Source organism: Physcomitrium patens, chromosome 8 (assembly GCF_059467195.1).
Source record: "Physcomitrium patens ecotype Gransden chromosome 8, ASM5946719v1, whole genome shotgun sequence".
Classification (NCBI taxonomy): Eukaryota; Viridiplantae; Streptophyta; class Bryopsida; order Funariales; family Funariaceae; genus Physcomitrium; species Physcomitrium patens.
Window position 1 is genome coordinate 10,914,726 of NC_143417.1, and position 16,094 is coordinate 10,930,819.

Here is a 16,094-nt window from a genome sequence, read left to right on the forward strand (position 1 = left end):
TTGTGTTATTTCAGAATGAAGCTCTAATTGTATCAATGAGTTTTTGGTTGATTGTTTGTTTAATAAAATGTTTAAAATTACTTTTATTACTTTTTTTCTCAAATAAATTAATTGGATAATTATTAAAAAAAATCCCCCCCCCCAAAATATATATATATATATTATTTTTTTAATAAAAATAGCACTCAATCAAGTATTTAATTTTTTAAAAATATTGCTACTAGTTGAGACCAATTTACTAAAATAAAAAGTCTAACCATTTTAATTCTCTATTAATAACTTTCCAAGTGATATAAAGTTTAAAGCTTAAAGAACTATTAACTGATTCTCAAATTTTTAAAAATTTACTTGAATGGCAAGAAAATTAGAATCATAAAGCTGTGAAAATTGTGAATTAGCATATAAGGCCAACTATATGTTATAAATTACATCTAAGATAAATGAATGAAATCTAAATAATTTATTCCAAAACAATTTAAAATTTAATATTAGTTAAATCCCTTGATCTCTCTAATAGTGGAAGCCCCAACCATATCTGAAATTGCAAACCAAATTTACAAACAGTTGAATTGATGTGATTGCAAAAATTATTTCAAGAAAAGGACAAAAAAAAAAAAAAAAAAAAAAAAAAAACGCATAATATCAATTGTGACATTATTAATGTTTATGCATACACTTGAACTTTGAGTTCCCTGTTGACCACAAACATGAAAATGTAATCAAGATTAATTTTTGCAGAGTGGGTCTAATGGAAAATTCCTCTTCACATGATTAGCTAAACGAAGCAACCCCTCAATATATTGAGAGCTTCTCTGGTTGATAGCTACAGTGCTAAGAAAATCTATGACCAGATCAGGTTTTTTCAAAGCACATGCCTCAACTGCTTGAGAAATACCCTCCTGCACTACAAAGCATTTTGTATAATGTCATCATATGTTATCAGGTTCCCCCCACCAATGAAAAAATATGGAGAGGGAAATATTTTAACTTTTTAATACCATGTTGAGTTTCATGCAGAGTATAATTAGAAATGATCATACCATCATAAGCAATAGCGTATATTTCATCAATTTGCCAAGTAAATATCTAATTGATCGTAGAAGAAAACCTGAATACTCGGAATCACATCATCAATGTGAGCTACAAGGAATGAAACGAAACCCTTCACCTGTGCTCAAATTTGCACCAACTCATGGACATTGTCACAATAAATAGATGATTTAACACCATTCTTAGAAGACTTTTACACAAACTCTACTTATGTTTCGTCTGCTTGCGTACTTGTAGCATTGCATGTGTGCATCAGAGACAACAGCAGCTTTCCAAGTGGTACCTGTACAGTTGTTTATAACAGCATTCTATGTGATTTGGAATTACAGATGAATCTGTTAGGAGTGTAAGATGAGGGAAATTACTTCAGAGTCGCAAAAAGAAGACGGCATGGTGGTGAAGAACATTGCCACAGCTGGCAGGATAGCTATTCGGATGGTGTTGCTGCTATCATCCACACGCTTCATGAGAACTTTGATAAGTTTAGTTCTCTCCTCAGCTGTGAAAACCATGCCCCACAACACTTGACCTTCTTTAATGGCAGAAAGTATGCGTGGCAGCATCTACTGCAAAGTAACAATTTATCACTATGTTCACTTATAACATTGAACACAGAGGGACCTTGACTTCCAGCTGAGCGCGCATTTGTATCCAAGCAAATGAAAAACTAGAGTAACGACACTAAAGGGCAGCAAGACAAGGTCACCACAGTATGTAGATTTTCTCGCACACACGCTGATTAATTAGGCAAGACATTCATGCTTACCCACTCATGCCGTTTACAAGCCGTCTGATGCACACCCTTCCAAAAGTATCAAAATCTAAAGTATCCACACAGAAACTATTGCCTCGGATCTACTAGAGCTTAAATATGTAATGTCAATGCTTTGAGATTACTGTTTAACGTGGGGCCCGAAATTCGAATAAGGTGATACATCACATGGGTGGCTGCACGTCGAACATCTAGAAAATAATCCTCATCGATGCAAGTTTTTACAACAGGAAGAAAACCCTCTGGCATGTTCAGGATCTCTTGCATCTGTGTCTGTCATTTAAAAAAATATGAGCGTAGTTCTTCCACGTCAGAACTAGGTCTTGTACTTGATCAAGTTTATTATGAAAGTATCTCACTTGCACATTTCTGAACTTCCTCGGTGCAATGGTATGAATCTGCACGATGTATTTCACTTGAGTTTGCACATGAAAAAGTACATGCTACATGGAATAAATGATATCAAGATTAAGACATGCATTGAAATAACCTGACTACAAAGGTCTTTTTTTAGAAATGTTCCGACCGCCACCATTGCACCACAACGTATAGCAGCTTCTGTCTGAAAGCAATGGGTCCAAATAAAATCAGGTACGAACATCTCACTCACAATCGATTAAGACAAGAAAGTAGAATAAAATCGTGTTAACTTATTGCAGAAAATTTATGTACCAATTGGTTTTACCTTGCCTGCACGCCACACAGCACATGATGTAAGAAGTTTGCCAACGAGGTCTGGAGCAAGAGGAGACCACGATGATCCAAGCCCTTGCTTCTCAAATGACTCGTTCAGGAGCTAGTCCAACAACATTCACAGCACTAGTATCCTTCAGGTAGTTTTTTGTAATCAACTCGTGAGAAAAGCCTAGGTTTAGGTTACAACCTTTATGTAACATTAAGGTTCTAACATAAAGAATAAGCTGTTACGAAGTTCACAGCCAAGTAGTAAACCTGCAAGAAGCTGAATCGAAGAACTGGATCTTGGTTGTTTTGCAAGCATACACGAAACAATGGCATGAGAGACTTCAGGTAAGGACCTACCTGCAGTCCAGTTTCATTCCTCATTAGATTAGACGTTCCATGAAAATTGAGGAATGGGTTGACTAGCATGCATTGGGAGATCTCAGAAGGGCACCATGACGTTGGTAGAAATGTTACGTACAGTGTCATCGGCATTCCGCATGAAAGTTTGGAACAAATGATTCCCTGGCGAGCCCGACGACCAGCGCTTATGATCAGCAGTAACAATGTCCAACATGCTATGAATATGTTGTACATAAAATTCTCGAACAGATTTCATCCGCAAAACTTGCGCAAAAGATTTAAGGACGTGACCTGCTCTTTGTTGAAGTTGGTAATCACCTTCTACACTTTGAAGCTGCAACTTTCGAAACAATTTAATATAAAAAGGCTTGCTCAGTAGCTCAGAGATGAAGGGATGTATGTTATGACGAAGAAACAACAAAAGTAGTTACCCGAAGCAGAAAAATGAAGATATTAAAGGATGAGGACGTGCATAACGCTCCAGCAACTTGAACTAAGTTATTCACCACCGAAAGAAGCTGCCAGATGATAAAATTTAGATCATTAGTAACAATATTTTCGCAATTTCATTTGCTAAGAAAAGAAGAAACCCAATTATTGCATATTAAGCGAGAGAAAATTCTCGAATCCAAGCTGCGCTACAATACATCTTTGCACAAATAATCGATGGTTTCACCTGATTCTGAATAGAAGAATGTTCACTGCAGCAAACTTCTTTTCCATAGAGCTTTTCACATATCTGTGCGGTCAAATATACATATGACCGTCAATGATCCAGTATTAGTTTAAGAACCCCGACATGACGTTAGATAACTGCAACAAAAGAGTGTCCAGATGGATATGACATTGCATGCATGATCAATAAACGCCTGAAGTAATAGTTGAGATGCCTCCGTAATATCAGCAATCGACAAACTGTGACAAAGTTGTTTCTATCGATTGCACAAGAAACAGTCGACAAATGAGTGATGAGCAAGTCCGCCTTAAACTATGACACTCGTGCTCCATTGGACTAGGGTTAAAACAAGATTCTCCAACTCAATATCCAAGTTGTGCATACTTGTTACAAAGTTCTTACACATATAACGCTGCAGTAATTTATGCAAAAGGTCTACGTAGAAGTTTCCAAATTTTAATAGTAGCGAACCTGTTCAACATGCTCCTCTTCCATCGCTTTACGAGGTGTGCCATACAATAACGCAGCAGTAACGACAAGCACATGTGCTCTCTATAGAATCACCACAAGTCACCATTAAACATAGGCGATAATAAGACTGGAATCAAGGGCGATACAGTGAATTAAAGAATAACCCAAAGATCCATTTACATCAATAAAAGAAAAGAAAGTTTCTGATTAAGCTTTTGGACGCAACCAGCTGAAAATCAGTGAGTCTCGAATGCTAAACAAAATCACGCAAAACTGCAGTTGTGAACTTCTGAAAGAGAAGCATCTTGACTGTAAAGAAAACAGAGCGCAGTGTAAGGATGATTCACAAACTTAGGGACAATTAAGTGTAAGGTAATTAACCTGAGCGTCACTAGTTTTTATGTTTCCCAAAGGTTTTAGAACCAGAGGTAACCATTTCTTAGGTGGCACATAAAATCCGACAATATGCGTAGTAGCAACAACTCGCTTTGCAACTTTTACATCATCATCTCCCACTGCACTGCAACCCACAAACACCATTAGTTTTTGAGTCATTTGAACAGTGCAGAATTTGCAGACAAAAAGTTAGACATACGAGTGGCATTCACATCTTGAAAATTTGAATTTAAAAGAAGACCGATGAATTGGTTTTCGTGTTTCTAATCGAACTACACTATGGAGGCATGCGACTTTATCATAGACAACAAAAAAAAAGACAAAGAAAAAAAGAAGATGAACGTGAAGATTAAGAGGAGGTCGTCGAAGACCTGCAAAAAGCTGGAATTAGTATGTCAAGGTTATCCTCCGCAAATCCTTCTGCAAATATCTGAACACTCGCAAGTGATTCGAGACTCAGGAGGGAAAAAATCATTACCTTATTGATTATGAGCACGTTCTTAACACATAAATCCCTTACATTGGTAGAAGAAAGACAACCAACCATTAGTGTGTGAAGCAGCCGAGCTGCACTTAATCGGGTAGGAGCAGTCCATTGCTTAAGCTCTTTGAGACATGGTTTTATCATTGATCTCAGAAATGCCTGTCACCCGCACAAGCGCAATACAAATAATCTGTGAAGGATCATTGAAACCAGGTAAATTACAGAATATTACAGCTAAAATTGAAGACTCAAAGAGTGAAACCAGGGAGAATATTCGCAAAACAGCACACTGGATGCATTCGAGCAGAACACATGTAGTGAAAACCTTAAAACATATCCAGAGATTCAAAACTGCAAGTTGAAATGTTTTAAGGTTTTCACAGCATATATTGAGAATATTTAAAATGTTTTAAAGTTTGCTAGTGTTGAAAACTGCAAGTTGAAAATTTGCGAACACAGCGTACATAACCAAACAATTTGCGATGACAGCCATGTCTGAAGTTTCAAGGTTTGCGTCCTTGTATTTAGAATTGTGCGCATTTTACGTCAAAGGAACTACATGGTGATTAGACCACTTTTAATTGTTTAAGACACAGTTAGACAAGTTATTCAATTTCTCATAATTGGGAAAGATACCTCAACCATAAGCTGACAGCCAGCGCTGGGTCTTCCTCTGTAAGGAATCGGCAGCTGCAGAGTTTCCACGCCTGCCTCACCACTATCCTTCTTTAAAACCGCTCCCTCATTCGTAATCACACTCGTCACTTTATTCAAAGCTTTATTTCGCAACAAACTCACTATGGTTTTGGCCTTCTTATGTTCATCTTCCTGGCGAACCTGATTGCTTGAGACGTATTTTTCACTCTTATCATCATCCTTATCCCCTGCCGTTGACCCTTCTTCCTTGTTTTCCAGAGAATCAACACTGATACCAGGGGTCTCATTCCAAGGATGTGCCTCTGCGTTAACATCAAGGCCTGAAATTTTCCCGTGTACAGAGTTTGTTTGAACTTCTTCCAAGCCACCACTTCTTCCGTCAATGATTTCTTTCCCGTGTACAGAGTTTGTTTGAACTTCTTCCAAGCCACCACTTCTTCCGTCAATGATTTCCACACCCTCAATCCCCAGTGCATGAGACGCACGCCAAAGTTGACCAGGGTCAGATCCGGAGTTCTTATTATCTAGTTCCTGGCACTTATTGAAAATCCGCAAATCGGAGTCAAGGATCCACTCCACAGACAAATCTCCCTCAATCAGATCTGTCTCCTTCCAACTAGTTTGTGACTTCTGTGACCCTGAGCGGCTAAGAGCAGCATACCATGGAGGTATTTTTGAACGCTCAGGATGTACATTATAATCTTTCAAATCCGGGTCAAAAATAGCTTCCGCGGTCACTTCGCTATTCTCCTTACATGTCTCCTCTTTCCCAATTCTTTCCATCCCACCCACAGTCCAAGTTTTCTTCTTTACAGGTACAGTGTTAAATGCCCCTTTTTCTGCAGTTTCCTCTGAACTCTCGACTTTGGTTACAAAACTACATTCAGGCGCGTGGCTCTTCTCATATTCCACTGCCTCAGATCTATGAGTAAAATCCTTCATAGCTTGCTCAAGATCATGCTCTCCAAGTTCTTTTGCATTCTGGGTTACCGTCCTTTCCTTCGCACTTTCTGCAATAGGGACCTCCCTTATTGCACTACCTAGAATCAGCGTGTCAGCCCAGGTGGACTTTCCAGCATCACGGTCCCCGAGCACAACTTCGATGAATTTTCCACCTTCTTCTAGGGACTTCAAGGATACGTCCTCTCTCCCCTAGCGCAAACAAAACAATTCTAGGGATCAATCACAATAACTTGAAATTTCACAATTTACGCCCAACTGAAAGAAACTTTTGGAAATTCATACAAAAGTACGTTATGGTAAGTTCATTACTCTTAAACTATTCGCGTAACGGATATGCTTGCGTGTACAATTCATGTTATGTCTTTATGTACCTGTGGGGCCTTAAATTTATTTAGTTGGTCGATAAATTTCTTATAGATCTCGCCAACGCCTTCAATTTTCTCATAAGTTGATCTGGCTATATCAAGGCATTCATCTGTTAAACCCAGCAATAAAAGAGGTAGAAGCTCTGCGATGTGGAAGCGTGGGACTTTTCCAGCAATGATGCACTCGCGAATCTCCTCGTCATTCATTTTTCTCAAGTTGTAATTGAGCCAGTTAGCAACACTGGCAAAAAACAGCTGCGATCAGAAACCGACAAGACAAGTCATTAGTGCATGACACTAAAACTACGCAAACAGTCCATCCAAATCTCAAGTACAGTAGAGTCCGAAAAAGCTTGTAGTCGGCTTAAGTGAAGGCTGATGCCACAAAGCGCATTTGTACGTTTTAAGGCCCGTGGCTAGGCAAAATATCTTCTTCATATCCCAAGTCCCAATAAAACTACTTCATCACAACCTTTTCATAACCGAGCTCAGCGAAAATGACACAAACTCGGGAAAACATTTACCGCACATTTAACCTTTCTTACTCATTTGGAACGGTGTTTAACTACACTTGACAACAAGTATGTGGAGTGTTTGCAACAATTATGTTAGTAATGTTAGTAGTTTGAGGCAAAAATAATCGCGAAAGAAATTCTTTGGTCAGGAAACTGCTTGCAACCAGTAGTAGTCTTAAGAAGAATAATGCACTTGCATTTTACTAGACAAGTTCGGATTATAAACAAGGAATGAAAATTGACCTCTCTGACAGTGGTGGTATGATCGAACGCCAAGAATTTAATTCCAGGAGCTAACTGCTGAGCCACTACACTTGCAGTAAGCCCGCATTGCACCATGGCATCAATCGCTTGGAAGACTGCAATTCTTACCTGCAGACAGACATGCAACGATGAGATTCAAGCTCAATACATACAGAAAAGAACTCTGATCAACAACAAAAATGCAAGAACCTGAACTCCGAGGAAGATCCCAGATAGTTCACGACTTGAAGCCTAACTAAGCAGCGAGGATTTATCGTACTCGCGAGTGAGAATGACTGAGACAAGGGATGAGAGCTTTGAGTAACGTCCCGATCCTGTTCCCAAACACATCTGGGTCGCGGTTCGCCGTTGTGACAAGAACTCTGCAAGCGCTCTTTCTTACCTCATGAAAATTATCATAAAGGGTCACAGTCAATATCTGTGGCATCACCCCACACTGTCAAAAACTCGGCATGAATACGTTACCCTAACGCACAGCACTGCAGCCTGATTTGTTGCTCTAAAAGATGCATGGCATCTCAAACAAAGAACCATGAATGGCTTTTATAATCAGATAAGATTAAAATTGTTTATCGAGAAGATCCAAACCCTATGCAGAGGATCAATAATAGTTTGCAGTGACGAAATCTCGCACTCTGGGAGCAGAATGTCATTTAAGAGTGAGAATAGCTGCAAGCGTATCTCCTCGGAGTCTTCCAATACTGGTGCCTGTCCTGCATCATGTAAAGGATAGAACCTGTCACTTATCAGCAACAAACTGGAACACCAGGATCGAGATATAGTCGACGATTTCAGTTAAGTTAATTACAATTTTGGCCCCCATGAAAATTGAGATTGAATTTCACTTTTCTAATAAGTTTCTTCACAATTTAGTATACATGTTTGAATATTACCCATCCTTAAAGCCATAACGCGGACAATTTCTTTCAAGGTAAAGTCTACCTGCAACAAAATAAAACATCAATGAATTAAGTTAAACTTACTTTCATACACGAGGAAGCAGGAGTAAGAGGAGACCAAGGGACTTAATACACCTTATATAAATACTGTATAAGCGTTGAATACCTCGGTAAGCGACTGGGCCACTTCCCTGATAAGTTGAATGGCAACCTCTCTGCATTTCTCAGTGGGATCACAAACGCAACGCATTACTCTATCTAGAATGTGTCCATCCCATAAAGCCTGCAAACCGTAATAAAACCACTGTTCTTTAGGAGACCACAAATTTAAGATCTCTAACGAATCGAGACTCGCTTTAGAGTGAAGGGATTGAGCACCTGTAAAACATCCGCTGGAGGCAATGATCCTGCCGCGTCATCTTTCAGCAAATATATGTGTAGTCTTTCTATTGCAGTTCTTCGTATCTTCGCTTCTTCGGCTGACAAGCAATTTATGGTTCTTTGAATGGTCTACAAGATGAGTTCAAATAAAGAACACAATATGAGGTGATTTGAGGTAAAATTTTCAAAAACATCACAAGAAAGCAGATGAGCACATGATTCAACGTCAGATAAGTTAAAATTTTAAAAGCGGCCCACACGAAGGGCTGGAAGCAGGTGATGTAGGTCATTGCTAGGTGCTATCCGATCAATGACGATTAGCCAAATACCCTAATTTCAAAAGAAAGCCAGTAACACTTCCCCTTTCATGTCCACTTCTGAATTCAATTCAGAATCTTCGACCATTCCACAATTCAGGTTTCATTTGTAGAATTAAGCAAGGCTGATAGAGTGTTGTTACATCAATTGATCTCTTGGTGACAAATTTATGGGCAAAACTTTGAAGCTTCATTCCGTGCATAATATTTTAATTTCCTCTTGAATGATTTGAAATATTATGACTAACATTATAATGTCCTACACCTAGTTGTATTTTGATTGTGTCGCAGAGGATACAGTATGATCATTATGAAGTCTAAGTGCGTTTCATACCTGGAGAAATGCAGATATTACGTCCTCCTTTGTGATATCACTTGGGTCCACGTATTCATGAGGAGACTCCGCCATCGCCATTGCCTTTACTTACTCGATCAACCACTCCAACCAACAACCCAAACACTGAGAATTCTGTGCAGCAAAAGCTCACTGTAAGATGAGTGTGCTTTCTATCGCATAGATGATCGAACAAGGAATAGTTCTGCAAGATAGGACTGCCATTATACACGTATAGAATGCAAACGAATGTAACAAAAACTCTTAAATAAAGACACAACAGAAACATTCCACAGAGTGATCGAGATCGTTTAACATGTAGCAGGGGAGGAGACTCGCCATAGATTTGACGAAGGACCCACCTCAATTAATTGTCCATGGAATCGCATGACACTTCGAACATCGAAATGGAGACCTAACCTGCATTAACGCAACCCCTACTACATTTGCGACGATAACCACGGATGCAAGCACTCATCCAGGGGAGGATTCTCAGTGCTTTTGCTAAAAAGCTTTAAAAGTGCAAGAAAGGCATCTCCAACGCCACTCTGGCTAGCAGTTTCATTCACTGATGGAATCCGATACAAGATATTTTCAGGAACGCCAAGTGGGACACTGGCACTGACATGTTCCACCTCGCTTTACAAGTTTCATCGCCAGTCTGGCCTTGTTAGGTGAGGGGAGGACAATGAAAATGGACAGACCAGCACTCTGGGGATGGAACAGGCAACGGATATGATAGCCATCAACGTGGCAATTTCAATCGCGACTTGCCACTGAGCACATCACAAAGATCTCCACTCCTCCTTCGCTACTTCCTACTCATTAGAGCAGACACCGGAGCTTTTGTGCACATGATTCTCGCGTCATTTGTTTCCACCGGACACTCTTTGAAATCAGTGAGAAGTGCATCAGGATTCCTCAATTTTCTTGTTCAGTCTCCTAGCCGCTGTTTTCTCAAGTTTTCTTCCTGCTTCTGTTGTGCAGTGTGTGTGTATTTGTGGCACCTAGGTTGGTGAAGAGAGCGAACTTTGTTGCTCAATTCTCGCTGATTCAAGGTATATATCTGTAAGCCGGTTGTATAGTCTTCTTTACTTTTGCATTGGCTGCCATTTATGTTGAATGGGTGAGCCGCTGCTTAGAGAACCTGAAGATAGTAACCTTGATGCAAAATTTCGTGGTGTGAGGTGTTTTTTTCATGCGAGTGGTGGAGTGTTGATTATTGGGTTGGTTTCGATTGAGCTCCTGTTTTGTGGGTTCGTGCAGGATTAGTCTGTCAGAAGAGCTTTGTAGAATAACGTCGTCCTTAGATGTTTTTTTGGTTCTGTTTTGGCTGTGAGTCTGAATTTCTCTGTGCATCTTTTCAAGTTGTGTCTCCGATCGGTATTGAGAGGGGAAGAGGCTTCCCACATGCATCATGCGCTGCAAGGAACTATATTTTACTGACACCTTGCCGTCTATTATAACCCTGTACAGCATTGCATCGTTTTCATTTGAGTTTATTGTCTTCCATAGATTATGAAATATCTGATTTAAGTCATTCATGAAACTAAGCTATTTGGATTGGGAAGGGTAATCTTTTTGTATTCTATTTATCTTTACCTGGCTGTGTTCGCTGCCGTTGAATTATATGTCTTTTCTGCAGACCCCGTCGCCTTCTAGTAACATTTCTCTCAGAAATCTTTTTACCATCACATTATTTTTTGGGGTTCGCTTCAGTTTTGTAACACTATTCTTGTTCTGGTGGATTCGAGTACTAACATACGATCTCCGCCATTGTCCGTTCTGCATGTTTCTTTGTAATAGGCTTACACGCGAATGTCATGACAGTAGCCAGCTATTCCCACACGCGTTTCCCAAAACTTATAATTAGCTATCAGTTACTTTTCCGAATGATGCTAGAATTCAAAATGTGGAGCGGCAACCAAGTCAGCGACTAAGGTTGGCTCTATTACGCAAACTGGGTTGACCAGCTTCTACACTGGCCTGCAGGATGGTGACTGCTAACAAGCCGAACCGCAGCGAGGAGATAGGCACTCCTGAGGAGCAAGGGCAGCGTGCCCAAGAAGTTCGCGCTTACCTCGACGCCAACGCGCCAAGGCGACCACTCAAGCCCTCCCGAAGCGACGCTGCCGACATGCTTGCTCAAGTCGAAAGCAATCATACTGTAGTATCCGACCCGCCGGAGCAGAAAAAGTTCCTTCAGCTTCTCGCAAACGGTGTTCCTCTCGAAATGCTGGGCAATGCAGAAGTGGATGAAGATTACACTGAAAGCGAGTACTACCAATACAAGTCTGCCATTGACAAGGCCCATCACACGACAGGTAGTGGCTTCATTAAAATTGAAAAAACTCCACAGGGCTTTCATCTTTCCACAAATCCGCAATCTTATCATACCCGGGAGCACCACCGATGCAATCCTGCCATGAACGACTGGGAGCCTGCACCGAACTCTAGCGAGTCCATTTCCAACAAGCCATTGCGAAGTGAATCTATGGACTCGTGAGTGTCACACTTCGGAATTGGATTTTTTATTTACTTGTGTGTTCTCACCTAAAGCTGTAGACTCGCTTGCAAGCTTTCCATGTGCATGACTTCCTCCAGTGTGGTTTCCTTAGTGTGAGCCCTAGTGGCTGTCATTGTATGGAAACTCAAAAAGCTTGGAATCACAACTACAAGACTGAAAACATGAGAGCATTCAAGTGTTGTGTATTCGGTTGTTAATGTGATAGTTTCGGAAGAATGTTGCATGGTATTTGCTTTCTTGTTTCATAACTGTATAGCTACTCATATGCCTGTCCGCAAGTCTTGAATGCATTTGATTGTTCCGTGAAAGTTGCCCAGCTAGCCTGTCTTCAATCAAGTAAAAGAGATAAGCTATGCCCTTAAACATAAGGAAAAAAAAAAAAAAAAAAAAAAAAAAGTGATTACAATTAGATGTTGCTCAGACTCTCAGATCTGTGAGGATCGTATCTCAATCTGAGTGACAGCATTCCTGACTCCAGTGGCAATTCAAACAGTTGGGGTTTGAAATGACATTGTGCTTACATTGAAGTGGTGGAGGGTGTGGAACATGGAACAAGATGTAAGCTTACAAGAGGCAATAGAGAATACTTCAAGTCTCCTGTTGAGCTTTGCCCCAAAGTGGGAATATTTTCATGGATATTAAAGCTATCTTCAGTTTAAGTTGTGGCCTCTAATGGCCTGTCAATTTAGTGGCAAAACCCATCCAGATGTTAAATACAGGAATGATTCAGTGAGAATTCAAGTCATCAAGTTTGTGTTGAATTGGAGAAAGTTAGTTTCCTTTTGAACAGAAAGTCACTACTTAATGAGTAGTATTTATATGACCTGTCTCATAAAATAGAATAGACGATTGCAAACTTTCAGACAGTTTAGGATGGTTAAGACCAGAATCTGGTAGCAATCAGTTTTGGTTGTAATAGAATTTATCCAAGGTGAGCCATTCTCAGTAATATCATTAACAGAAATCCCTTCAAATTGCTATGACATAGCCCATTTGTAAAACTTATCCACTAAGTTCGTTCTAAGACCTAAAATCACATAATCTGAACGAACAAACTTTGCAAAAACGCTAGGCAAACAAAACAGTATGTCATGTGTGAAACCTGTAATTTGTGATGCAATCCATCATATTGTGCATAAAAAAAGCATTCAAAATGGTATTTCAATTGATCATCTTATCACAAAAATCACAATACTGAAACTTGATTTTGAGATAGTTAATGTACAACTGCATGCTTAAACCAGCTTGTCTTTTCACTTTCTTACGATAAATTAAAATATTATTCTTAAATTGGAAAAACTGTTTTTTAATGATCGATTTGTATAGTATGTAAAAATTGTCATATTTATAGAAGATTGTTAGGTGGACACCCCCCATGCTATGCACCCCAACATACACAAAGTAAAATGATTATTTATACTCATAGGAAAAATTTACAATAAGAGATTTGTATGCAATGGCTTATTGAATTTTTTTTTCTTTTATTTCTTTCTTTTTCTTTCTTTTTTCGTTTTTCTACAAAAAAATCATAATACAGTTCATGTAATTCTTTTATGCACTTTATAAAAGCTAATTAATTTATTTTAAAGAATCTTTTATTGTAAATTTATTTCAAAACGTTCTAATATAAATAATAATTTTGCTATGTGTATGTTGGGGTGTGTGGCACAAGGGTGTCCACACATGAAGAAAAACAAAATCCATCTGGTAGGTCCCTACGTTTATATAGCATCTATCTACTAATCACTATGTTATTATTCTCTAAACTAAAATAGTGTGCAACAAGGCTAACCTAACCTAGTAAATTTTAATCAATTTTTGGTTGGTGTCTCTTCCATAAGCAAAAATAGTTCTAATACTTTAACAAGAAACTAAATTTAGTTGTCAAATATCCAATTTATGATGAATACAGTCAAACCAAGAATATTACAGCTCTAAATACTAAAACTTTAGTTATGGTAGTGGATTTGTAGGTGTTACAAAAATACAACCAGTACAAACACAACTTTGGCATTGATACTGTATATTTTGCAAAAAATATTGAATAAAAACACTATTTTGGAAATAAATAATCTAATGGGTTCCTAAACTATTACAAATAATTGGATTTATTGTATGTGTGCAGTAAATTAAAATAAACATTAAACTTATCAAACATATGTGATTCATTCAAATTACAATTACATATACATTGTGTTACGGTTGATCAGAGAGAAACACATTACATATTTAACAATATTACACATTATAATCATTATTATTAATGCAAATTACATTTTGAAGGGGAAAAAAAAAAAAAAAAAAAAAAAACTATTATTGTCTGTACACATAAACTACAAAACTTCAGGACGATGACCACTCTGTTGAATCTAAAAGCTAAATCATAATGGAAATAATTATCAAGAAATTTTTCTTTTAAGAATAAATTTCAAAACTACATAACCATTTCAAGAAAAGACCTTAAGAGCAAGTTTATTTATTTATTTATTTATTTATTTATTATTTTAAAAAAACCCAAGTTATAAAAACTGTGGTAATAAAATAAAATAAAAAAATAATTAAAATTTGGCACATGTATGAGTTCATATTGTGTGCCGTTTGTGCAACTATGCAGATGTGGGTATGGCAAAAAAAACCCACCCAATGTGGTCAAATGGGGACTACATAGCATCCAAAACAATGATCCTTTCAATAATAAAATGCTGGGACACTTCAACCTTTTGCTTTTTGTCTCTCATATTTTACTTACTATGGAGCCATTATGTGCCATTAATGGATCACCATGAGACCCACAAAATTTCAAATGGAAGTCCAAAGGTTAGTAATGGCAAGTGTGTACTAATTTTAATGCCTCCTATAGTACAATCCGAAAGGGGGAAGGGGGGGCGGGAAAAAGCAAAAGAAAAAAAGAAAAAGGAAAAGAACAAAGTCTGGGCAAAAACAAAAAGCAAAAGTGAGCGCAAATGAAAACCACACCGACCACGTCACCGTAACGAACGAACTTATTCGTCGATGACTTGTAAAGTGGATGAACGTCGTCGGGCGGAGACCACGAGGTGTCGTAACACACCTCGTTTCCTCCGCCCTTGAGAAGTCCCATCTTTTGTTTTACATGTTCTTTCTGGGGTCTATTTTCCTTCACGCTCTTCACGATTTTTTTCTTTTTTTCTTTTTTTCCTTTCTTTTGCGCAGCCATGGTCTCAAACTTCTCAAGGGATGTGGAATATACAAGGGCTTAAGCATTGAGGCTGTTGCTCACCAACTGTTTCTGCGATCCAAGTGATTCAGAAAAAAAAAAAATAGTAATAATAATCATAAAACGGATTCGAAGTGTAGGATTCTCTCTGGAAGTTGATAAAAAAAAAACTGACAGAGCCATGGACCTAACAGCCTCGCGCAACACTGTTCCTAAAAAACCAACGGCATGGAATCAACTGGAGAGTTGATGCATTTCCATGCAGCTTTTATTCCATCGCTTCAAAGAGTTACACACACAGGCTGTTGAACTTGCGACTTTGTTGCCCGGAGTTTGCTGAGGAGTAGCGCACACAGATCGGCACCAGTTCATCCGAAGCGGCCGTGGAAGCGAATTAGCAAAGCCTGGTTGGTTGTCGTGACTCTAGTGTGTTTTTTTACTATGTTCATTCGAGTGTGTGGAGGGGCCGTTGTTGTCGTTGCCGAGATTTTGTCGACGTTATCAGCTTCGGCCCCCGAAAACTCCAACGTGTGGGTGTGTATTCTTGCGAAGAAGAGAATACCGTGTGGGATAGCAGGACAGTCCTCTCTGGCTGCTGCAAGCGAAGGTGTTACGATCAGTTGACTTCGGTGTCGATTGCTGATAGCCTGCCCCGACCAGTACGCCTGGAGGTCTGATGGGTTTGGACTGCATCATCTCCGAAGGTGCACTCGTGGCCGGGCAAGTCAAAGAGCGTGCTGCAGACGCAGTTGGGCGCTCACCAGCTAATCAGGCTCTCTCCAG

The 16,094-nt window shown here is 39.0% G+C and overlaps 2 protein-coding genes across 12 annotated transcripts; one reads left to right on the plus strand and one right to left on the minus strand.

The window, feature by feature from the left end:
- Positions 1-620: 620 nt before the first annotated feature.
- Positions 621-10,264, minus strand: LOC112285639 (uncharacterized). 10 transcript variants are annotated; one of them, XM_073535717.2, is made up of 24 exons: positions 9,951-10,264; positions 9,589-9,723; positions 8,935-9,066; positions 8,723-8,771; positions 8,551-8,599; positions 8,246-8,370; positions 7,917-8,075; positions 7,637-7,765; positions 6,885-7,133; positions 5,530-6,702; positions 4,954-5,052; positions 4,781-4,839; positions 4,395-4,533; positions 4,014-4,094; positions 3,543-3,605; positions 3,298-3,384; positions 2,985-3,206; positions 2,774-2,863; positions 2,508-2,618; positions 2,313-2,384; positions 1,948-2,095; positions 1,416-1,549; positions 1,109-1,168; positions 621-899 (listed from the first exon to the last, which is right to left on the minus strand). In XM_073535717.2, the coding sequence occupies exons 3-24, from the start codon at positions 8,973-8,975 to the stop codon at positions 726-728; spliced, it is 3,513 nt and encodes a 1,170-aa protein (XP_073391818.1). In that variant the 5' UTR covers positions 8,976-9,066; positions 9,589-9,723; positions 9,951-10,264; the 3' UTR covers positions 621-725. The 10 variants fall into 10 exon arrangements, 8 of the variants coding, with proteins under 8 accessions (XP_073391818.1, XP_024382363.1, XP_024382362.1 ...); XM_024526595.3 differs by having other exon boundaries at positions 8,723-8,839; XM_024526594.3 differs by having other exon boundaries at positions 2,985-3,200; positions 8,723-8,860.
- Positions 10,265-10,420: 156 nt separating this feature from the next.
- Positions 10,421-12,343, plus strand: LOC112285640 (uncharacterized). Of its 2 annotated transcripts, none has more exons than XM_090252535.1 (2): positions 10,421-10,646; positions 10,855-12,343. In XM_090252535.1, the coding sequence occupies exon 2, from the start codon at positions 11,582-11,584 to the stop codon at positions 12,092-12,094; it is 513 nt and encodes a 170-aa protein (XP_090108661.1). In that variant the 5' UTR covers positions 10,421-10,646; positions 10,855-11,581; the 3' UTR covers positions 12,095-12,343. The 2 variants fall into 2 exon arrangements, with proteins under 2 accessions (XP_090108661.1, XP_024382377.1); XM_024526609.3 differs by having other exon boundaries at positions 11,581-12,343.
- The last annotated feature ends 3,751 nt before the right edge of the window (positions 12,344-16,094 follow it).